Consider the following 23,285-nt stretch of genomic DNA (forward strand, 5'->3'; position numbering starts at 1 on the left):
TTTAATAACATTGAAGTATTTGGAGAGAATAAACCAGTTACTTTGTAGAATTTGCCTCAATTTGGACTTCTCTGGTATTTCTTCATGATTAGATTCAATTTATCCCTTTTTTGCCAGTAAAAATAAAGAAGCAATATTGTGTGCTTCCCAGGATATTGCATCAGGAGTCATGTGATGGAATTTTGTTCCATTATTTGTAATATTAACTCTACAGTAGCCTCTTAGGTTCCTCTACAGTAAAGTTACTGTTTTTGTGGAAAGGTTCTTTGAGTCTAGGTAGATATCCATTTCTTTGTCAGTGCTTTTTATTAATGATTCTTGTCTTGGTAGTTGATATTTTTAAAGTTGTCCTGAATTGTTCAGTCTTTTAAGACTACTGAGAAATAAGGTTAAATGGAGGCTAAACATTGGTCACGAAGTGAATTGTTGGAGTGAGTATATGTTATTAGAGCACTGACACAGTTCCATGAGAAAATTGAATTCTGGTTAGATTTTACTTTAAGCTTTTAACAGTGTTCATATATTTTTTTGTTTTGTTTTTGTTTTCTTTAAATACTTAAATATGTTAACTACTTAAGTATTTAAAAGAAAATATATGTTATCTTTTATCCAAAGGCATCCCAAATGATTCAGACTGGATTTGGACCAAATTCAAACTAGAATTTTCTTAGTAAAGTGAAAGAGTTGATTCATTTTCTGTATGTTATTTATTTATTTATTTATTTTTGAAAGTTACTACATATTCCTTTAGCTCTTACAAAGCTTGGGCCAATTTTTACAGTCTGTGAGTCAAGCGTTCACTTTGCAAAAGTGCTTTAATTTTTTCTTCTGCAAATATTATCATTATTCCTTTTTTTCAGTCCATATTAACCTTAACAGAAGTTTCACAACAACATTGACAATTTAAAAAGACCACTTCCATTTACCAATATGTGGCCTCACTTTGAATGGTTTATGTTACCTTTTTCTGGTCTTTGGTTCCATGATTGGAATTTGGATGTTTAAACTTGAGAATCAGTGATAAATAGACCTAAGAAGTCAAAGGCAAGAAAGGCTTTTCAGTATATGTGATAGGATTAAAGTGTATTTACAGGCGCCAAAGTTACTCAGTGGTACCTCTCATTCCTTATGCTCCTTGTGTAAAATTGTAATTTTAGAATGGTGAAACTTAGAGATTATCATAACTGATTACTTTGTAGGCAAGGAAACAGATTACATGACTGCTCAGGGGCCACGGCTGTTTAGCAGCAGGGATGGGATGTAGGTCCCTATAACAATGTGTCTTTGAAATATTCTCTTTTACAAAACACAGAGTGCTTTTAGTTATAGGTTAAAAACTTCTTAAACCAAGGCTAAAACCAGTCTGGCGCATTTATTCATTTGTAGTTTAGTAAATTTTAAGTTGACTATTAAACTTTTCTAATTGGTCTAAGATATTTAGAAGGGATTTTTGTTTTGCCATTGTTCATTAAATTGTAAAAACCAAAAACTACTACTTTTTTTTATGATGGAATTCTTATTATTATTATTATTTTTTTAGGAAGTATAATTACCTGTGTTGATGAGTGGATTTTGTCAGAGATCTCTAGATCTTAAAGTGTATTCAAGTTCTACAATTTTATGATTCCTTGTTTTTTAAAAAAAATTTTTGTATATCCTATTAGGTACATAGGGATACTTAACATGTTATAAGTTTAAGTTACAGTTGACTTATTTTAAGGTGAAAATATAAATTTGAAAATAACTTTCATTTGAATTATCTGATAGGTGAAACCTTCTCTCGACGAAGCTTTTGTCATCCAGGAACAGAATGTTGCACTAAATTTCATTGGTTCAAGAGGGGCAAAGCCTGGTGTCACTAAAGAGAAAAGAATTAAATATGCAAAAGAAGTCTTACAAAAAGAAATGCTTCCTCATGTTGGTGTCAGTGACTTTTGTGAGACCAAAAAAGCTTATTTCTTGGGGTATGTTAAATACCGTTCTAAGATTTTTGCCAAGGTAGTATTGAGATAGAATTTTTCTTAAAGTTAAAAATGTCAAAAATGTGTTTTTAACATACAAGTTTTTTAAAAAGCTGAAAGCTGTATGTTTTGTTTTTCACTTCTTTTTCTTTCTTTTTTATTTTATTTTTTAAAGGTACATGGTTCATAGGTTGCTTCTAGCAGCCTTGGGTAGAAGAGAATTAGATGACAGGGATCACTATGGAAACAAAAGATTGGATCTTGCTGGGCCACTGCTTGCATTCTTATTTAGAGGGTAAGGAATGATAGAATGATATTGGTTAAAGTAGAGAGATTTCACTTTAGATTGATCGTTGCACTAACAGAGGTACTAAACTGCCTTGGCATTGAAGTTAGCTACATTCTCTTTACCACTTGTCCAGAGTTTATTCTGCTTTATGTCTGAGAATTTCAAGTTTATGAAAACAGTTTATTCTTCTTTATTCCTCTTGTAGCTTTATAAGGCATTTGTCTTGATTTTCTGAGTACTGATGATATTAGAATTTTTAGTTGTGCTTTTACATTTTATAAAAACAGAAGCTGGAGGGAAATCTGTCAAAATATTAGTAATATTGGTATAATGTGAGTTTTTTCCTTCATATGTCTTTGTTTTTCATATTTCCTATAATGAACATATAACACTTTTGTAATTAGAGAAGTTATTTTTAAAAACAAAAAATAGACAATTCAATTAAAAAAAAGTTGCTACATACTGTTTTTGTTTTGTTTTCTAAAACATTTTTTTGAGAGAGAGAGTGTTTGCACATGCATGAGCAGGGGGCTGCGGGGAGAAGGGTCAGAGGTATAGGGAGAAACAGACGCGGGGCTTGATGCCAGGGCCCTGAGATGACCTGGGCTGAAGGCAGACACTTAACCAACTGAGCCACCCAGGCACCCCTATGCATTCTGTTTTTTAATGTGTCATAGATTTCTTGTTTTTCAGCCTTTTGTTTTCACCCCACTAAGGAGCCACTTTTGACATTTTTCCCCTAGTTGCTCCCCTCATGTATGTTTATGTACTGTAAGTACATCAGTGCTTTTTACATAAAAAGAGTAATAACACTTCCTTTCCGGGGGCCTGGGTGGCTCAGTGGGTTAAAGCCTCTGCCTTTGACTCAGGTCATGATCCCAGGCTGGGATAGAGCCCCAAATCAGGCTCTCTGCTTAGCAGGGAGCTTGCTTCCCTCCCCCTCTCTCTTCTTGCCTCTCTGCCTGCTTGTGATCTCTGTCTGTTAAATGAATAAATAAAAATTCTTAAAGCAAAACAAAACAAAAACACTTCCCTTCCTCTACCCTACCTATTTTCCTTCGCATTGTGGGCAATATTGTCCATGTTAAGAATGCATGTTGTTGACCTTTACATATTTATAATGATACCATTTTATTTGGCAGTATGTTTAAGAATTTGCTTAAAGAAGTACGGATCTATGCACAGAAGTTTATTGATCGAGGAAAGGATTTTAATTTGGAGTTGGCAATTAAAACAAGGATTATATCTGATGGCCTAAAATACTCTTTAGCTACGGGAAATTGGGGCGACCAAAAGAAAGCTCATCAAGCCAGAGCTGGAGTATCTCAGGTAGGACATTGCCTGTGACTACAGGTTTGATAGAAAAATGTTGTGCAACTAATAGGTCCTTTCATTCACTGAATATAAATGACTTTGCTTTTTTCCCCCTCAGGTATAGTAGCATTGGGGGATTTTGAATTATGAGAATGAAATTTTTCTTGAATTAGCTGTTTAGGATTACTTTTTTTTTTTTTTTTAAAGATTTTATTTATTTATTTGTCAGAGAGAGAGGAGCGAGAGTGAGCACAGGCAGACAGAGTGGCAGGCAGAGGCAGAGGGAGAAGCAGGCTCCCTGCCAAGCAAGGAGCCCGATGTGGGACTCGTTCCCAGGATGCTGAGATCATGACCTGAGCTGAGGGCAGCTGCTTAACCAACTGAGCCATCCAGGCGTCCGAGCTGTTAGGATTACTTAAGAGAGATTAAGGTTTTGGCTTGCAGCAAGATAGTTAATAAATAAGTGTAGCTGCTTGGGGGTAAGACAGTCCATGTTAGTGAAATTTTTTTGTTTTCGGAGCTCCATGTTAGACACTCACTCAGAGAATAAATGGGTGTTCCTTTCTTTTGATGCAAAGTACAGTACAGTGTTGACCCGTGAACAGTTTGGTGGTTAGGGGCGCCAGCTCTTAACGGAATTAACAGTCTGGTGATTGGAGGCGAGCGTAAAGTATTTATGTGGTATGTTAGAACTGTACATCACATATTTGCCATCCCTGCTATAAGGGGCACTTAAGTTAGGGGGTGCCTGATATTATTCAGGGGCAAGATGCAGAGAGGAGGGTTTAGGAGAGTTTGACAGTTGATTATAGGTAAAAATGTGACTTTGCCTCATTCCAGTATTTGCCAAAAATGTGATTGTTTGAGTAACAGAAATGTCCAAACTTAAAAGATTTGCTATTGTTTTTTAGGTATTAAACCGCCTGACTTTTGCATCAACTCTTTCTCACCTACGTCGTTTAAATTCACCTATTGGTAGAGACGGCAAGCTAGCAAAACCAAGACAATTGCATAATACGTTGTGGGGAATGGTGTGTCCTGCTGAAACCCCAGAGGTAATACATTAGAATTTACATTTAGGACAAAAACTCTACCAGTAATTACATAGGGTATGTAATTACTTGTACAAGTAAGTATTTAATTAAGCTGTGTGGTTTTGGAACTAATGTTTACTTATGATTTTGTTTTTAGAAAGCGTGAGTAAATCCTGAAATCAAATTGAAGGAAAAATGTTTATGGAAAAGAATTTTGATAGGCATGTTAAATCAGAATGATTTATTTTTTGTTTACTTTTAGGGTCATGCTGTAGGACTTGTGAAGAATTTAGCTCTGATGGCTTATATTTCAGTTGGATCTCAGCCTTCTCCAATTTTGGAATTTTTAGAAGAATGGAGTATGGAAAATTTAGAAGAAATTTCTCCTGCAGCTATTGCCGAGTATGTATAGATGTGATTTCCTTTATTTTTTTTGAAGATTTTATTTATTTATTTAACAGAGAGAGGGAGCGAGCATGAGCAGGGGGAAGCAATAGAGGGAGAGGGAGAAGCAGGTCCCCTGCTTTTCCCACGTGGGGCTCAATCTCAGGACCCTGGGATTATGACTTGAGCCAGAGGTGTATGCTTAACCAACTGAGCCAGCCAGGCACCCAGATGGGATTTCTTTTTTGAAACTATTGCTAATCTTTGGTTGTTGCTTAGTATAGAGTACTAACTGCAAAATGCTTTTGGTTTCACATTTTAGTGCAACCAAGATTTTTGTTAATGGCTGTTGGGTTGGAATACATAAAGATCCTGAACAACTTATGAACACGCTAAGGAAATTGCGGCGTCAGATGGACATCATTGTGTCTGAAGTGAGTCTTTAATTAAGAGTGCATGATTTCTTTTTTTTATTTTTTAAAGATTTTATTTAGTATTTATTTGACAGAGCATAAGTAGGCAGAGCGGCAGGCAGAGGGAGAGGGAGAAGCAGGCTCCCCACTGAGCAGGGAGCCTATTGCAGGGCTCAATCCTAGGACCTTGGGATCATGAGTTGGATGCTCAGCTGACTGAGCCACCAGGCACCCAGAGATTTATTCTTAAAATGTGATACATCTCTAAAGGTTTCTTTATTTAGGTGGATATTGAAGTACTTTGGGATTAGGATAGTTTTTTTAAAACATTAATATATATTATATGGGCTTTATTACTACCCCAAATAGGACTTTTGGTTTTAGTGTACTGTTAAGGGATATGGCTTGGTCTTTTGATTTCCCTTAATCTACACTGTGGGTTCTTTCTAGGTGAAAGTGGATCTGGAGAGAAACTGTAACACACTTAAGCCAGTAGCTGATCTCTTTTCTATGTAGCTGAGCAGGGAACAGAGTTTGATTGTTCTGGGCTTTCCTCTAGTCGGCAGACCCTGGGTTTTGAACCGCAAGTACTCATAGCTTGAAGGCAGGAGCAGCATGCTTCACTTGAGTGCAGGTGGAACTAAGAGAAAGCCCAAGAGCCAAAATTGGCTTGATTTTTTTGTGATTGAGAACTTTGGTAATACCATGCTTTTCTGCTGAGAGCCGCCTTTAGCTTTTCTGTGTTTTCTAGGATAAGATTAAATTCTTCATGCTGTTTTAGGCCTCTTTACCTTTCCATGGGCCCATTCCCTTAACCTGGAATATATGTGTTCCCTGTCCCCCATTTCTTTTCAAAAATGAGCAATAGGGAAAAAGGTTCTTACTACTTTTTTTCAGGTAAATCTCACTTACTCTGTAAAACTTATATTCTCATCTCCTTCAAGATACTTTACCTGAACACCCCTTCCCCCCAAAAAAGTTTGATTAGATCACAGCTTGGCAAAAGTTTTCTGGAAAGGGCCGGATACTAAATTAGTCTTTGTTTACCATATATTGTCTGTTGTGTATTCACCTCTGCTGTTGTAGTGAAAAGTAGCCAGAGGCAGTAGATAAGCCAATAAAACAATTTATTTATAAAAATAGATGGCAAGTGAGAGTAGATTTGGCCTGTGGGCTCTTCCATGACCCCCTGATTTATTAGATCTCTATGACTGTATATAGTGGTTTAACTTAAAATGTTTTTGACAGAGTGCTTGTCCCAGATAGTACCTTTTGACTTACTTGCCTGCCTCACTCACCACATCATTAACTCTCCAGGGGCAGGGAACATGTATTAATATGACTTTGTATTTTCAGCTGTGAGCATGGAACCTGACAAATAGTAGACATTAAGTGTTTATTGAACATACAAGGTAACCCTGTGTCCTTGGACTAACCACTTTAATCCCCTGTTAGAGAGCGATTTGGGGAGACTCTAAGTAAGTGGGAGAATTGTATATATTTTCCTGAAGGAGTCTGGCACTTTTTCTTTTCCTTCATGTTTTCTAACTACCAGAGGTCCTTATTTTACCAATTTCTGCCTTCTGTTGGACCTGTTAGGCTGTTCTGTCAGTAGTCCTCTCTGGACCTACTGAAATACACCTTTTTCCTTTGGTGCTTTGAGGAGATCTAGCTCACAGTTTATGTTGTCCTGTTAAGACAATAAAACTATTGTATTACGAATTTTCGAAGGATTCAAGGCAGTGCATTTGAAAGCAACATCTTTCCTAGGAATTGACAGCGCCACTGATGGTGTTTCTGTTCAAAGACATAGTGTTTCTCCTCAGATTGTTTTTGAAGTACAGTATGTGGGCTAAGGGTGTAGAACATTTTCCCTATATAATGACTTCCGACTTCTTAGTTTTGGAGACCTTGATTTTTTTTTTTTTTAAGATTTTATTTATTTATTTGACAAGAGAACACAAGTAGGCAGAAAGGCAGGCAGAGAGAGAGGGGGAAGCAGGCTCCCCACTGAGCAGTGAGCCTGATGTAGGGCTCGCTCCCAGGACGCTGGGATCATGACCTGAGCCGAAGGCAGAGGCTTTACCCACTGAGCCACCCAGGTGCCCCAGACCTTGATGTTTTTGATCAAGCTTTTATGATTTACTCTTATTTTTAAAGCCAGTAATCCAAATCTTTTCCTTTCTTATTTTTTTATTTATTTTTTTTTTAAAGATTTTATTTATTTATTTGACAGGCAGAGATCACAAGTAGGCAGAGAGGCAGGCAGAGAGAGAGGGAGAAGCAGGCTCCCTTGTGGAGCAGAGAGCCCGATGCGGGGCTCGATCCCAGGACCCTGAGATCATGACGTGGGCCGAAGGCAGAGGCTTAATCCACTGAGCCACCCAGGCGCCCCTCCTTTCTTAAATAAACCCAATCTTTAACCTTCAATAGAAGTATCAAGATGTGATTTTACTTTTAAGTGCTTTTCTAGGAGAAATACCAGTCTGTTTTTTCATTTCCCAACTCACTGTCAATTCATTTTTGTAGCTGATTTCCAAGATTATTATATATTAGGTCGAGATAATTCATCGAAAATTCTTAGTTGTTTCCTTTTTGACTTATTTCTTTGTAAATTGGTACTTCAAATTCTGCAGTGCTTTTAGTAATTATTATTATTTTTTTTAATTGTAAATTCCCCTCCCCCTGCTTTTTCTTTTTTTCAGCTTAAGCTCTATGCCCCGCATGGTCATGATCCGAAGATCAAGAGCTGCTTGCTCTTCCGACTGAGCCAGCCAGCTGCCCCTGCCCAAAATATTTTTTTATGTTTTCTGGGAATGTATTTTCTAGTTCTTCCAGTAGAAATAGCACCTGAGCTACATACGTAATTTAAATTTCTCTAGTAGCCATGTTAAAAAAAATAAGAAACATTAAAGTAATTTTAATGATATATTTTATTTGACCTGATACATCCAAAATAATAGTTTCAACATCTAATCAGAATAAAGGATTATTTTTTTTTTTTTAATTTTTATTTATTTATTTATTTATTTTTTTTTTTATTTTTTTTTTTTAAGTTTTTTTTTTTTTATTTTACAGAGAGAGATCACAAGTAGGCAGAGAGGCAGGCAGAGAGAGAGAGAGGAGGAAGCAGGCTCCTGCTGAGCAGAGAGCCCGATGCGGGACTCGATCCCAGGACCCTGAGATCATGACCTGAGCCGAAGGCAGCGGCTTAACCCACTGAGCCACCCAGGCGCCCAGAATAAAGGATTATTTATGGGAAATTTTACATTCCTTATTTTTTTGTGGTACTTTTTTATTATTATAATTGATAGTTTCAGGTATACAACAGTGATTTGACAGCTCTCTATATTATGCTCACCACAAAGGTAGTTACCATCTGTCACCATACATGCTGTTACAGTATCCTCGACTACATTCCCTGCACTGTACCATTTATCCCCATGACTTATGCATTCCGTAACTGGAAGCCTGTACCTCCTACTTCCCTCGACCCTATCTGTCCATCCCTCCAGCTCCTCCCCTCTGACAACCACCAGTTTGTTCTCTTTATTTATGGATCTGTTTCTGCTTTGTTTATGTTTATGTGGTACTGCCTTTGAAGTCTGTTTTGTAGTTTGTACATGTTGTACACTGCAGCCTATATCAGTTCAGAATGAATGGCCACATTTCAGGTGCTTAATATTGACATGTGGCTAGTGACTGCTGTGTTGGACAGGTAGACTATGTCATTTGTTTGATAGGTGTCACAAGTTGAGCTTATTACTGAGAAAATATCAATGCAGTGATACAGGGTTGGTTACCGAAAGGTTGCAAAGTGAAGACTATGTAGTTACCAAAATAAGGTTTATATACTAGTGTTTGTGAGGCCAAAAATATATTTTCTTCATTTTACTTTATCTTGCATGACATTATTGCCAGATATTATTCAGCTTTATAATTACCAAGTTTAAATATTTGTTCTTTATAAAATTTTACTTTTTATTTTATTATTATTGTTTTTAAAGATTTTATTTATGTATTTGACAGAGAGAGACACAGTGAGAGAGGGAACATAAGCAGGGGAGTGGAATAGGGAAAAACAGGCTTCCTGCTGAGCAGGGAGCCCTATGTGGGGCTCGATCCCAGGATCATGACCAATCTGAAGGCATACACTTAATAACCGAGCTACCCAGGCTCCCCTCTTTTTTTTTTTTTTTTTTAAGAGTTTATTTATTTATTTGACAGAGAGAGAGATCGTAAGTAGGCAGAGAGGCAGGCAGAGAGAGAGAGGGGGAAGCAGGCTCCCTGCTGAGCAGAGAGCCTGATGTGGGGCTCGATCCCAGGACCCTGGGATCATGACTTGGGCCGAAAGCAGAGGCTTTAACCCACTGAGCCACCCAGGCGCCCCTCAGGCTCCCCTCCTTACAAAATTTTAAATTAGACCTAGGTTTTTAGTATATTCAACAATGATAAACTAAAATTTGTCCATTTTATTTGATAGTTGTTTCCTCAAGAAATTTACTAGGAATTTTATTTTTAGCAAAGTCTTAGTGATACAGAAAAAATAAACATTCATGAGATTCTTTTGTCTTTTTACTTACAGGTTTCTATGATTAGAGATATTCGAGAGAGGGAGATTCGGATCTATACAGATGCAGGCCGTATTTGCAGGCCACTTCTGATTGTAGAAAAACAAAAGCTACTTTTGAAGAAGAGACATATTGATCAATTGAAAGAGAGAGAATATAACAACTACAGGTAAGAACATGCAGTGAGAAAAAATTGAGTACAATTCACACACCATAAATTTAACATTTGGAAGTATTACAGTTCATTGTTTTTTAGTATATTCATAAGATTGTGCATCAATCACTACTACCAAATTCCTGAACATTTTCATTGCCCCCAAAAAGACACTCTTAGCAGTCACATTTGTGTTTCTTAATTTTGTCATCACGTAATGGACTTATAGGGTTTTAAGAATAAAAGTCTTTGTGACCTGTTAAAATGTAATAATAATAAGTAACATATAAGTTATGTATATGTAATATGTAATACAGATAAGAGTAAATAAAAATTTTAATAAAAGGATGAACCTGTTTTAAAGCTTCTTTTTAATGCTTAAATGTATATTTTTTATAAAAAAATTTCAAACAACATATATAATTAAAAAACACATAAAAGCCCCCAATTCATATTTTCCTCTTAAAAAGTAACTCATATCTATATATCCACAAATAATTTCCTTTATTTATTTAAAAAGATTTTATAATTTCTATACCAGTGTGGAGCTTGGACTCATAATCCCAGTATCAAGAGTTGCATGCTCCTGTGACAGAGCCGGCCAGGTGCCCCCACATAGTTCAAAGAAAGGACAAAACAAGACAAACTAGTAGTATTTATAGGACCACACTTCATATGTATGGTTTAGTAACTTGCTCCCCCCCCCACTATTAATAATATACTTATTTTGGAATTCTTTTCTGTATTTGTACATGTAGATACAGGAATACTCTTTGTTAAGTAGTAAGTTTAGTTAAAATACTTAAGTAAGGAAGGAAATAAGGTGAATTTTATTTTAGTTGGCAGGATCTTGTGGCCAGTGGGGTAGTAGAATATATTGATACACTGGAAGAAGAAACAGTGATGCTTGCCATGACTCCAGATGATTTACAGGAGAAAGAAGTAGCTTATTGTTCCACATATACACACTGCGAGATCCACCCGTCAATGATACTTGGTGTCTGTGCATCTATTATTCCCTTTCCTGATCATAACCAGGTTGGTAGCAGTTTTTAACTTCTGGTTCGTGAGGAATTGGGAGAAGTAGAAAAAATTAGATTAATCTGTAGTTTTTCTTAAAAGGGTGGTGATGAAAAGGACTGTGAATTCCTACAAAATATGCGTATAATATACTTACTATTTCACTGTTAGGAGCCATAGTTGATTTTTCCAAATGTTCATTTACCTTTCAGAAAAAAGCATAACCTTTTCCAACCATATTCCTGATATATATAGTACCCTGTGAAGATTGTTCCTTTAGAAGTAGTTAAATTTTCATTGATTCTGCTTTTCGTTTCTACATTTAGTCCCCTAGAAACACATATCAGTCTGCTATGGGTAAGCAGGCTATGGGAGTTTATATCACCAACTTCCATGTTCGTATGGATACACTGGCCCATGTTCTGTATTATCCTCAAAAACCACTTGTGACTACACGGTCTATGGAATATCTAAGATTTCGGGAGCTGCCAGCAGGTATGTTCAGTTTCGGTCTTTAGTTTTTTAAGATCATCTCATGCTTGGCACTTTTCTGGGTGCTTGGGAGGGTTAATAAAATACATATGACACAGCATTTCTTCTCTCAGAATTTATCATGTGGGAAACAACACAAATAATAAAGAGGTAGATACGCGGAAAGTGTTATGATGAGGTACAGGAAGTGATTGACTCCTAATGGAAATCTAGAGCCAGTTTCACAGGGGAGGTGGCATTTTAGAGCAGTATAAAGTTGATGAAAGGGTATTTGAATTTGAGAGATGGGATGAGGAAGGGCTTAGATGCTTGCGTGTATGAGATATGGGAATAGTAGTAGTCCTGGCACTTTAGTGTGACTGGAGTGTAAGTGCAGGAGTCTCTCATAGTGCAGAGAGACCAGGTTGAATTTTGAGAATGAAGACGCATCCAGCCTTTTGTAGCAAGGAAGTAGTGCAATTAAGAGATTTATTTTAGGACTATCATTCTGCCAGTTGATACAGATTGTAGTCAGGTATGGTATTGGAAGGAGATAATTTAGAGGTTTTTGCAATGTTCTAAGTTAGGAATTGGTAAGGTCCTTAAGAAAGAAGAGTAGGGGATAAATGCCTGTTGGAATACCCTCGATTAATTGGATGTGGAGTGATGAAGGGAGGGAAGATAGGGATTGGAAATATTGTTAGTATTTGTGGCTTGGGTGATCAAGAAGATAGGGGGTACTCTTCATAAGATTGGGAGCACATTACAAGGAAGATGTTTTAGATGTAAGATACAAAAAAAATGCTTTTTTTTTTTTAAAAGATTTTATTTATTTGAGAGAAAGAGTGAGAGAGCATGAGAGGGGAGAGGGAGAAGCAGACTTCCTGTGGAGCTGGGAGCCTCATGAGGGACTCCATCCTGGGACTTGATCCTGGGACTTTGGGATCATGACTAAGCTGAAGGCAGTTGCTTAAGCAACTGAGCCACCCAGGTGCCCCAAAAATTCAGTTTTCAGTGTGTTGATTTTGAATTGTTGCCATAGCTAAGATTTTTTTTTTTAAGATTATTTATTTGAGAGAGAGTGAGAGCATGCACACAGGAGCAGGAGGGAGGGGCAGAAGCCAAGGGAGAGGAAGAAGCAGATTCCCTGAGGGGTGGGGTGGGGGGTGCTGGATCCCAGGACCCCAAAATCATGACCTGAGCTGAAAGCAGACACAACCGACTGACTCACCCCCGTGCCCCAGAAAAGATTTTCTTTTTCTTTTCTTTTTTTTTTTTTTAAGTATGTTTAATTTTTAGGGGTTTTTTTGTTGTTGTTTTTTAGAGATTTTATCGTCAGAGAGAGAATGAGCTGGGAGAGGAGCAGAGGGAGAGAGAGAGAAGCAGACTCCCCACTGAGCAGGGAACCTAATGCAGGACTTGATCCCAGGATCCTGGGATCATGACCTGAGCCAAAGGAAGATGCTTAAACTACTGAGCCACCCAGGTGCCCCCAGAAAAGATTTTCTAGTAGTTATAAATGTGGTTTGCAAGCAGGTCAAATCTAGAGCCGTGAAGTTTATTAGTGGTAAGTATAGGATACCATGAGAATGGCTGAGGGAAATTCGCCAGAGACAGAACTGTAGCTACCAGGAAAAGAAATGAGAAGAGATTAGAGATGTAGCTGATGAGGAGAATCAGGAATTTTCAGGAGGAGATTCTTAAGGAGACTGGACAACAGGTAAAAAAGTCTAAAGGGTAGAGAAGCGTTGAATGTTAAAGGAAGCAGCATAGTTCTTTGGTATAACTGTTTTCTTACCTTATTATTAATAGGATTTTGGCTTTAACTGTGGGTAATGTGATCTATTTAGAACTTGCTTAGTAAATAGTGGCCTTAAATTATTAACTATACTAAGGGATCTAACATTTTGATAGCATATTCTCATAAGTTAGAATGATTTATTTTCAGAGTCCTCCACAAGAGGTTACTCTTGTCTAGGAAAACAGTCTGTTAGATTGCCTACAATATGCTCCTATCTTTGGGGGATGCTTGCACTGCTGGGTTTTCTTCAACATTTAGATAGTGATTTCTTTATGGCTACAGGAAAAAAGAAATAAGGTAAAGGATTAGATTTGAGGTAAAATCTTTTGATACTGGTATGAAGTGGTGAAGTCATGGCTGGTAGGGACTACACATGCTTTTTGGTTCTGTTACGGCTTCATGCCTTAATCACAGTATCTATCCTAAAAACTGTATTTTGAGGTAATTTCAAACTGATAGAAGCGTTGTGAGACTAGTACAAAGAACTTCTGTATACTCTTTTCCAGATTTCCCAGTTCACGTTTTACCACATTTGCCTTATTCATCGCCTTCCTCTTCCTGAACCATTAGAGAGTAAGTTGTAGACATGAAGCCACATCACTTTTTAATTCTTCAGTGAATCTTTCCTAAAAACAAGGCCATTCTCCACAATACCACAGTCAAAATCAGGAGCTTAGCTTTGAACTCCATCTAGTGAACAGTCCCTAGTTCACATTTTGCCAGTTGTCCTAATAATGTCCTTCATGGGTCTAGGATCTAATCCAGGATTGTGCAGTGCATTTAGTTGTATGTCTCTTAGTCTCCTCAGGGTGGAGCAGTTCTTTTGTTTTTCCTTGTCTCTCATTTTGAAGCATTCAGGCAAGTTATACTTTGGACCTTGTTTCTGTTTCCCCATGATTATATTCAGGGTATGCATTTTTGGCAGGACTAGTGTAGAAATAATGCTGTATTCTCTTTGCATCCTATCAGGAGGCACATGCTGTCTATATGTGCCATTAGTAGTGACTTTTAACGTTTATCATATGATTAAGATGGTGTCTAAATAGATTTCTCCATTTTTTGTTAATTATTAGTATTTTGTACTAAGTCATAGTAAATCTTCTGTGAAGAGATACTTTGAGACGATGTAAATATTCTGTTCCTTACAAACTTTCAGCCATTAGTTTAGCAGGATGATTTTTGCCAAATGGCGATTTTCTAATTCCATCATTCATTCCATTTTGATGCTAAAATTGCCCCAGATTTTCCAGTGGGAACACCTTCAAGATGACTCCTGATAGGTCCATCATCTTTCTTTACGTACTTGTATTTTGTGCTTTTCCTTAAGCATGGAATCAGCCATTGCTCCTTTCAGCGAAGGATAGTATGGGTGCTAAGTGTGCTTTTTTCTATTAGGATATCATCATTTCTAGGTTCTCTCAGCGGATAACTGAGGAAAATATGTATGCACATACTGCCCCCCTGCCATTTTGCCTATTTTTGTGACTGTATGTCAGAGGAAATGTGAGTTCACACTAATATCGCTCATTGTAGTCCAACACTGGAGTGTTTAGTTTAGAAGTCCAATGCGCTATCCATTGCGCCACAGTGGAGTGTTTATTTTAGAACTCCCATTTTCTGATAAGGAGAAATCTGGCTCCCATTGACCTCATTTTTTTGTACTTCTTGGTTCACTCTGTTGATGTAACCAATCTCCCGACCTCCTGGCTGAATTATTGCCCCTGGCCTGGTCTTATGTGCCATCTTCATTGGCCAGATTCTGAGCCCTGACTGAGAGGTTGGAGCCAATCATGTTATGTTAAGGAATGACTTTTTTGATGAGTATCATTCCTGTTTCTGTAGTGTACTATTACCGTGGTTGACATCTTCTGGAAGCAAAAATCCTTGTGACAGAATTTCATGTTAAAGTGTGTCTAGGGACTGGGCGCCTGGGTGGCTCAGTGGGTTAAGCCGCTGCCTTCGGCTCAGGTCATGATCTCAGAGTCCTGGGATCGAGTCCCACATCGGGCTCTCTGCTCAGCAGAGAGCCTGCTTCCCTCTCTCTCTCTCTGCCTGCCTCTCCATCTACTTGTGATTTCTCTCTGTCAAATAAATAAATAAAATCTTAAAAAAAAAAAAAAAGTGTGTCTAGGGACTTAGCGCGTCCTCAGTGCTGAGCTGCGGTTTGACGTGCGTGAGAGCAAAGTGGCAGGAAGGGGTGACCCTGGCTGACAGGTGGGCTGTAGTCCTAGATTTCAGATTTTTATAGTCCTTTAGCTGACAGATACTTTCTTTTTTCTTTTTTTTCTTTTAAAGATTTATTCATTTATTTTAGAGAGTGAGTTGGGGGGACAGGGAGAGAGAATCCTGAAGCAGACTCCCTGCTGAGTTTGGAGCCAGATTTGAGGGTCCATCCCAGGACTCTGAGATCATGACCTGAGCTGAAATCAGGAGTTGGCTGCTCAACCAACTGAGCTACCCAGGCGCTCCACAGCTCACAGATACTTTTATTGAAGTTACTTGTATTTATTGGGCATTGAGTTTGCGTGAAACACCATCCAAGGTGCTTTACACATGTTACTTTTAAGCATCATAAAAGCATTTTGATATTTTTTTCACCTGCAAATTGAGAATAATAATAGTACCTATCTCATAAAGTTTTTGTGATGACTAAATGACTAAATCTATTTAAAACTCATGGCTTAGTGCCTGGCAATTAGTATGGGAGGAATAAATGTTAACTGATTATAAATATTGGTGGTGGTATCATCTCTGATTTACAGCTGTGGAGACAGGAGCCGAAAAGTTATTGCCCAAAGTTATACAACTTAAGAAATAGAAGTCTAGAATTCAAGGCTCTGGCCTATGTTTTTCCTTTTTGACCAAATGTTGACCTTTTCTCCTCTCTCTCTTTCTTCTTCCTTTTCCTCTTCATTACATTGCATCTTGATTTGGGGCTTTTAAGAAAAAACTATAAGAAGCATAATTAAGAAGTTCCTGTTTTTAGATAAATTTGGCTGATCTCAGACTTTCCCAGATACCTTGGGTAAAGGTTCTGGGAAGGAAGGGACTGCCTCCTGGGCTGTAGTTGATGGAGCACACAGATGTGGGTGATCCAGGAATTGTCACACAAGAGACAGGAAAGCCTCACAAGGCCAAGACAGTTGAGCACCTATAGGCTGCATCACCTGGATAGAGGTGCAGGGCATAGGTGGTGCTCCACCACAATGTGAGGACATGCTGGGAAAGTCTTGCCTGTTCCCCATATCACAGATGTGATATATGCCCTACTCCTGGCTTCCTTAGTGGGAGCATATCACATCATGCAGGACCCCAAGATTTTTGCAAATGTCCACCTTTCAGAGCCTCCCCTGCCTTCAGGAACCTGCATCTTTATGTATTTTCCTTGTATTATGCTGCTTGATCATTTGTAAAACTTAAAATTCTTCTAGTTCTCTCAAAGAATCCACACGAAATGATGGTGACCAGTGTGGGTGCTACTAAGATTTCATGGAGGAAATCATTTAGATTTCAGGAGGAGTTTTCATTGCACACCCGAAGAGTGACTATTTATTAGACTTTTCTGATTCTCTGAAGGCCTTCCCTGCTACGAGGGTTTTATCCACTTGTGTCCACTTCCCCAATACTGCCCTTTCCTTGTAGAATTTCACACTCCAAGCAGAGCACTTTAGCTCCAACTTTAAATACACAAACCCATCAAGGTCCTCAGAAGAACAAATGCCCTCTTGTTAGTATGATTCTTCTTTTGTAGAGAGCAGTCAAGGTTATATTTAGCACAAAGTACTTAGTGTTATATTTTAATTAGGGCTTGCAGCCTTAGACTCCTGTAGCATTAGGCAGATTAGAGAGAGGTTTGCCTTTCCACTGGGGTTAGCTCTATTCAGCTTCAGCTATGGTTGTGATGTGTGTAAGTGAGCCCAATGATGCCAGATCTGATTTTTCAAGAAAAGTTTGAATTCTAAGCTTTGTAAATTTATTTTTAAGGTGTTAGAAATGAATTCAAGTTAATAACAAAACTCTTGGGGCACCTGTTTGGCTTAGTTGGAGGAACATGGAACTCTTGATCCCAGGGTTGTGAGTTTGAGTACCCTGTTGGGTGGAGATATTACTTATATATTTAAACAACAACAAAAAAAGGAGTGGCAAGATTGAAACCATGGAAGTTATGGAAGACAGGAAGAGGTGGAAAAGGAGAGGACTTTTGTAACTTTTGATGATCATGATACAGTTGACATAATTGCTATTTAGAAATGCCACACTATTAACATGCAGGATTGTGAAGTGGAAAAGGCATTTTGTAAGCAAGAAATGTAGTGTGCTGGATCACAAAGAGGTCGTAGAGGTGGGTGTGGCTACTTCGTAGGTGATGGAGGAACTTCAGTGGGAGAGGAGGCTGTGGTGTGGCAGCAGAGATGGTTATAGAGGGTGGTGGTGATGACGGTGGTCGTCTTGGTTATAGCAGTAGAGGAGGTTGTGGTGGGCCCAGGATATGGACACCAGGGACGTGGATGTGGTGGTGGTGGAGGAAATGGTGGTTACATTGAAGGGGGAATTTTTTTTTTAAGATTTTATTTATCAGAGAGAAAGAGTGTGAAGCAGGGGGAGAGGGAGAAGCAGACTCTCTGCTGAGCAGGGAACCGGATGCAGAACTTGATCGCAGAACCCTGAGATCATGACCTGAGCCAAAGGCAGATGCTTAACTGACTGAGTCAGCCAGGTGCTCCTGAAGGGGGGAATTTGGAAGAGTTAACCATGGTGATGGTAGGAACTATGATGATTTTGGAATTTACAGTGGACAGCAGCAGTCAAATTGTGGACCCATGAAGGAGGGCAGTTTTGGTGGAAGAAGCTCTGGTAGCCCCTCGGTAGTGGTTATAGATCTGGTGGTGGAAGTGGTGCATATGGTAGCACAAGGTTCTGAAATAACTCAGAAGAACAGGGCTACAGTGCTTAGCAGGGAGAGAGCGAGTTGTCAGAAAAACTGCAGGTTACTTTGCGAGTCATCCTGAATGCATTAAAGGAATGTAAAAATCTGTCGCAGAAGGAATGATAATCCATGGTCAGAAAAATTACTGCAGCTTAGATAGGAAACGTGTCTTGTTCAGGACCGTCACAGCCACAGTTTGCAAAACGTGCAGCTATTGCTTAAAGTAAGGTAGTGTCAATTAGATGTACGTTCCTCTTCTTTTTTTTTTTTTTTTTTTTTTAAATATTTTACGTAATCTCTACACCCAACATGGGGCTCGGACTCATGACCCTGAAATCAAGTCGCTTGCTCTACTGATTAAGCCACCGAGGTGCCCCTAGATGTACATTCCTGGGGTCTTATGTCTTGTAGCTTTGCCTTTTTCTTTTTCTTTTCATTATATCAGGTACATTGCTCCGTAAATGGTGGAAATGGTACCAGGTATAACAAACTTAAGGAATCTTTAACTTTTCAAAAATAAATAAACAAAAGAAAGGAACAATTTTATTTTTTCCCAGATGAGGCTTTAATATATGCTCTTATGTGCACTACAGGTATCAACTCCATTGTGGCCATTGCATCGTACACGGGATATAACCAAGAAGACTCTGTTATCATGAATCGTTCAGCTGTAGACAGAGGCTTTTTCAGGTCAGCTGTTTACAGTAGTTGTTGAAACACAGATACAGTGCAAACAGTAATAATAAAACCTTTTTTTTCTTTAAAAAAAAGAAAAAGAAAAAAAAGTTCTTTAAAAATAGATTTGACATGTATGTATCCAAACTTTTTTGGTGGTTTTGAAGGTCAGGCTGGAGGAAGGTTTGATCTGACAACAGAGAAATTTTTCTGTTAAGATATTTATTCTTTTTTTTTTTTTTTTAAGATTTTATTTATTTATTTGACAGAGATCATAAGTAGGCAGAGAGGCAGGCAGAGAGAGAGAGAGGAGGAAGCAGGCTCCCTGCTGAGCAGAGAGCCCGATGTGGGACTCGATCCCAGGACGCGAGATCATGACCTGAGCCGAAGGCAGCGGCTTAACCCACTGAGCCACCCAGGCGCCCAAGATATTTATTCTTCTGCCTCCATTCATGACACTTTCTGGAAATCTGACAGGCACATACTGTTCTGTAGGTATCCGTATGGAGTTTAGTGTGGTGAAATCAATGCCTTACTCCAGAAAACAGGAGGCCTGGTTAATGGTCATGAATGACTGAAGACACAGGTCTTGTGTCTTCACAAGGATTTTCAGATGCTACTATTTTGAGGTCCTCACCCCCACTCTTTTTTGCTAAGCAAATACATGTTTGCATTTAGATAATATGGAAATGTCTAAAAATAAACCTATTAATCTTAGGACCCATAAATAACTATTAAAATTACAGTGGGTTTAAAAAAAAATTACAGTGGGTTTTTTTTCCCAAACTTTTTTTATTATGCTCAGTTTTATTGACAATCTCAAATACATAGCATGTGAAGATTGGTTAAAAACTGGAAATTAAAAAAAGAAAATATAGAAGATTTTTTTTTTTTAATGTATTTATTTGACAGAGACAGATCACGAGCAGGCAGGCAGAGAGAGAGAGAGAGGAGGAAGCAGGTCCCCCGCCGAGCAGGGAGCCCGACACGGGACTCGATCCCAGGACCCTGAGATCATGACCCGAGCCAAAGGCAGAGGCTTTAACCCACTGAGCCACCCAGGCGCCCCGATGGGTTTTTTTTGTATAGTGTTAGGATAGCACTAGGACCAGAAGGTAGGCATGATAGCTTACTACCATAAACTTCTCACGAGAAATATTGGAGCAGATCCTGAGTGACCATCTCTGAGCAGTATTATGGAAGGGGTTCTTATTTTAGTAGGAGGTTGCAGTTAGTGACCTCAGGTCTTTGCTGTTCTCATATAATCTAGCAGTGTTAAGATTACAGGTCAAATGCTTGTATGTGTGGCCCATGTAACAGCATTTAAGACTTAACTTTGACTCTTAATACAGTAAACTCTTGTCCTAGATTCATGGTTTAAATTGTCTCCCAAATATCAATAAAATGAAAGTTGTCAGTATGTTCTAAGCTCTTTCATAAAAGTAAAATATAAGTTACCTTTACAACCATGTGTTTTTAGGTCTGTCTTCTATCGATCATACAAAGAACAGGAATCTAAAAAAGGATTTGATCAAGAAGAAGTTTTTGAGAAGCCAACTCGTGAAACATGCCAGGGTAAGTGATACATTTAAATTATGGAATTTAAAGTCAACATAGCATGGTTTTCCTAATTTAATACCTCTCCCTGCCCCGTCACATGGGAGTGTGCTTCATGTTATGCAGAGTTCATAAGTAAGATAATGTCTTCGCAGATAGGAGTTGGCTTGTTAAGGTCCACCCTGGTAGATCCTGCATTGAAGAGGCGATCACAGAAGTCATGTGATTTCATGGGTTACACTGCAGCCCTTTTTATGTGTACTCTGAACTCTGCCTCAGTTTATGTGTTTGCATGGGAACTCCCTCCCTCTCCACATTGTCGTGTGACCATATTTGTCTAGCCACAATATTCATATACACTTAGCAGGTAAACCAAGGTCATACCTGGCACTTTTGTTTCTTCTAGAAAACTCAAACTTAACTATCTAGTTACGATTTTCACAGACACTTAAAAACTGTATGCAGTGGGATGGATGGGGCATGCCAGGGAAACTGTCTGCTACAGTTTGGACTTCTGATGGTATTGTGTGAAGTCAAATGTGTTTTGTTTTTAAGTCATCTTTCTATTATTTCATTTTCTGTGAGTGGTTCTGTGTAGTAGTGAATTGATGTCCAGTGCAGTTAAGTTTACATACAATGAAATTCAAAATTTCTGTAAGAATATGTGAAGAGGGCATATTGTTTTTCTTTTTAAGATTTATTTATTTAGGGGCGCCTGGGTGGCTCAGTGGGTTAAGGCCTCTGCCTTCGGCTCGGGTCATGATCTCGGGTCCTGGGATCCAGCCCTGTATCGGGCTCCCTGCTCAGCGGGGAGCCTGCTTCCTCCTCTCTCTCTCTCTCTGCCTGCCTCTCTGCCTACTTGTGGTCTCTGTCTGTCAAAAAAATGAATAAAATCTTTAGGGGAAAAAAAAAAAAGATTTATTTATTTATTTCACTGAGAGGGAGTGAGCGCAGGAGGGAGGGATAGAAGAGGGAGAAAGAAACCCAAGCAGACTCTCCACAGAGCAGGACTCAGGGCTTCATCTCATGACCCTGAGATCACAACTGAGGTGAAACCAAGAGTCAGATGCTTAACTAGTGCCACCCAGGCCCTCCGAGGGCATATTCTTTCTCACGTAAGAGATCAGAAGATGGCAACACCTGTATCCAAAATCAGCCAGCATATAAATAATCTAATTTTCCAGTGCTCAGTCCAGTGTTTTTTTTTTGTTTTTTGTTTTTTTTTTTTTTAAGAATTCAGAATAGTTTGTAGTATTTAGAATTGAGAGCATTGTATTATTACTACACATGGTTCATGGTGTTAAAGATTCCTATGAATTTCTCTCTGACTTGGAACTGATATGTATTTGGTTTTAATCTTTTGGAGGGATTATGTGACTTTTATTTGAGAGTATGTGTACGCACAAGTGGGTGTGGGAGGTGGAGGGCACAGGAGAGGCAGACTCCCCACTGAGCAGGGAGCCTGATGTAGGGCTCGATTTGACCCCGGCCGAAGGCCAGTGCTTAACTGACTGAACCATCCAGATGGCCTGGATTGTGTGACATTTTAAATACTTTATATAGTAGTACCATTTCGGAAAATTCCATGTCTGTTTCCTCCTAGGTATGAGGCATGCCATTTATGACAAGCTGGATGATGATGGTTTGATAGCTCCTGGAGTCCGTGTATCAGGAGATGATGTTATTATAGGCAAAACGGTCACCTTGCCTGAAAATGAAGATGAATTGGAAGGCACTAATAGACGCTACACCAAGAGAGACTGTAGCACGTTCCTGAGAACCAGTGAGACAGGCATTGTGGATCAAGTTATGGTAACTCTCAACCAGGAAGGATATAAATTTTGTAAGATAAGGGTGAGTATAGCTTTTTCATATTGCTGTTTATAAAAATTAACCAGTTTGGCTTAAGTTAACCTATTTTTATATGAATTCAGGTCCGCTCTGTTAGAATTCCACAGATTGGAGACAAATTTGCTAGTCGACATGGTCAAAAGGGTACTTGCGGTATTCAGTACAGACAAGAGGTAGGTATCTTGTAATTCCCTGACCCGAACCCAAAATTCTGCTTAACATTTTAATGAATCAAAATCTGCTTTAACTTAAAACTGCAAAGGTGATAGAGGCTTGACTTTTTAGTGTTGAGTAAGAATATGAATGGAACATGTTGAACAGAACTGAGGACATAGAAAACTTCAGGGTGGGGGGAATCAGTTCCAGTTTTGTAGTTGAGAGTTGTCTCCTTTTAAAAATTTCCTTTGGGGCGCCTGGGTGGCTCAGTGGGTTAAGCCTCTGCCTTTGGCTCAGGTCATGATCACAGGGTCCTGGGGTCAAGCCCCACATCGGGCTCTCTCTGCTCAGTGGGGAGCCTGCTTCCCTCTCTCTCTGCCTGTCTGTCTACTTGTGATCTGTCAAATAAATAAAATCTTTAATAAATAAATAAAAATTTCCTTCTAGGATATGCCTTTCACCTGTGAGGGAATCACCCCTGATATCATCATAAATCCCCATGCCATTCCCTCTCGAATGACTATTGGTCACTTGATTGAATGTCTTCAAGGGAAGGTAAGAGATTTCCTTTAAAAATATATGTTCCCCTGGGCGCCTGGGTGGCTCAGTGGGTTAAAGCCACTGCCTTCGGCTCAGGTCATGATCTTGGGGTCCTGGGATTGAGCCCCACATCGGGCTCCCTGCTCAGCACCGAGCCTGCTTCCACC

At 38.8% G+C, this 23,285-nt stretch overlaps 1 protein-coding gene across 1 annotated transcript in view; it reads left to right on the top strand.

The window, feature by feature from the left end:
• The window catches only part of POLR2B (RNA polymerase II subunit B), a 47,018-nt gene that overhangs the window by 18,454 nt on the left and 5,279 nt on the right, over window positions 1–23,285 (top strand). Inside the window, exons 10-23 of the mRNA XM_059384536.1 lie at window positions 1,768–1,964; window positions 2,137–2,256; window positions 3,393–3,579; window positions 4,476–4,619; window positions 4,861–5,000; window positions 5,305–5,416; window positions 9,981–10,135; window positions 10,960–11,158; window positions 11,467–11,635; window positions 18,933–19,029; window positions 20,495–20,589; window positions 22,175–22,425; window positions 22,506–22,595; window positions 23,026–23,133. Coding sequence (XP_059240519.1) covers window positions 1,768–1,964; window positions 2,137–2,256; window positions 3,393–3,579; window positions 4,476–4,619; window positions 4,861–5,000; window positions 5,305–5,416; window positions 9,981–10,135; window positions 10,960–11,158; window positions 11,467–11,635; window positions 18,933–19,029; window positions 20,495–20,589; window positions 22,175–22,425; window positions 22,506–22,595; window positions 23,026–23,133 — 2,064 coding nt within the window. The remainder of the gene's footprint in view (window positions 1–1,767; window positions 1,965–2,136; window positions 2,257–3,392; window positions 3,580–4,475; window positions 4,620–4,860; window positions 5,001–5,304; window positions 5,417–9,980; window positions 10,136–10,959; window positions 11,159–11,466; window positions 11,636–18,932; window positions 19,030–20,494; window positions 20,590–22,174; window positions 22,426–22,505; window positions 22,596–23,025; window positions 23,134–23,285) is intronic.

Source organism: Mustela nigripes, chromosome 1 (assembly GCF_022355385.1).
Source record: "Mustela nigripes isolate SB6536 chromosome 1, MUSNIG.SB6536, whole genome shotgun sequence".
Classification (NCBI taxonomy): Eukaryota; Metazoa; Chordata; class Mammalia; order Carnivora; family Mustelidae; genus Mustela; species Mustela nigripes.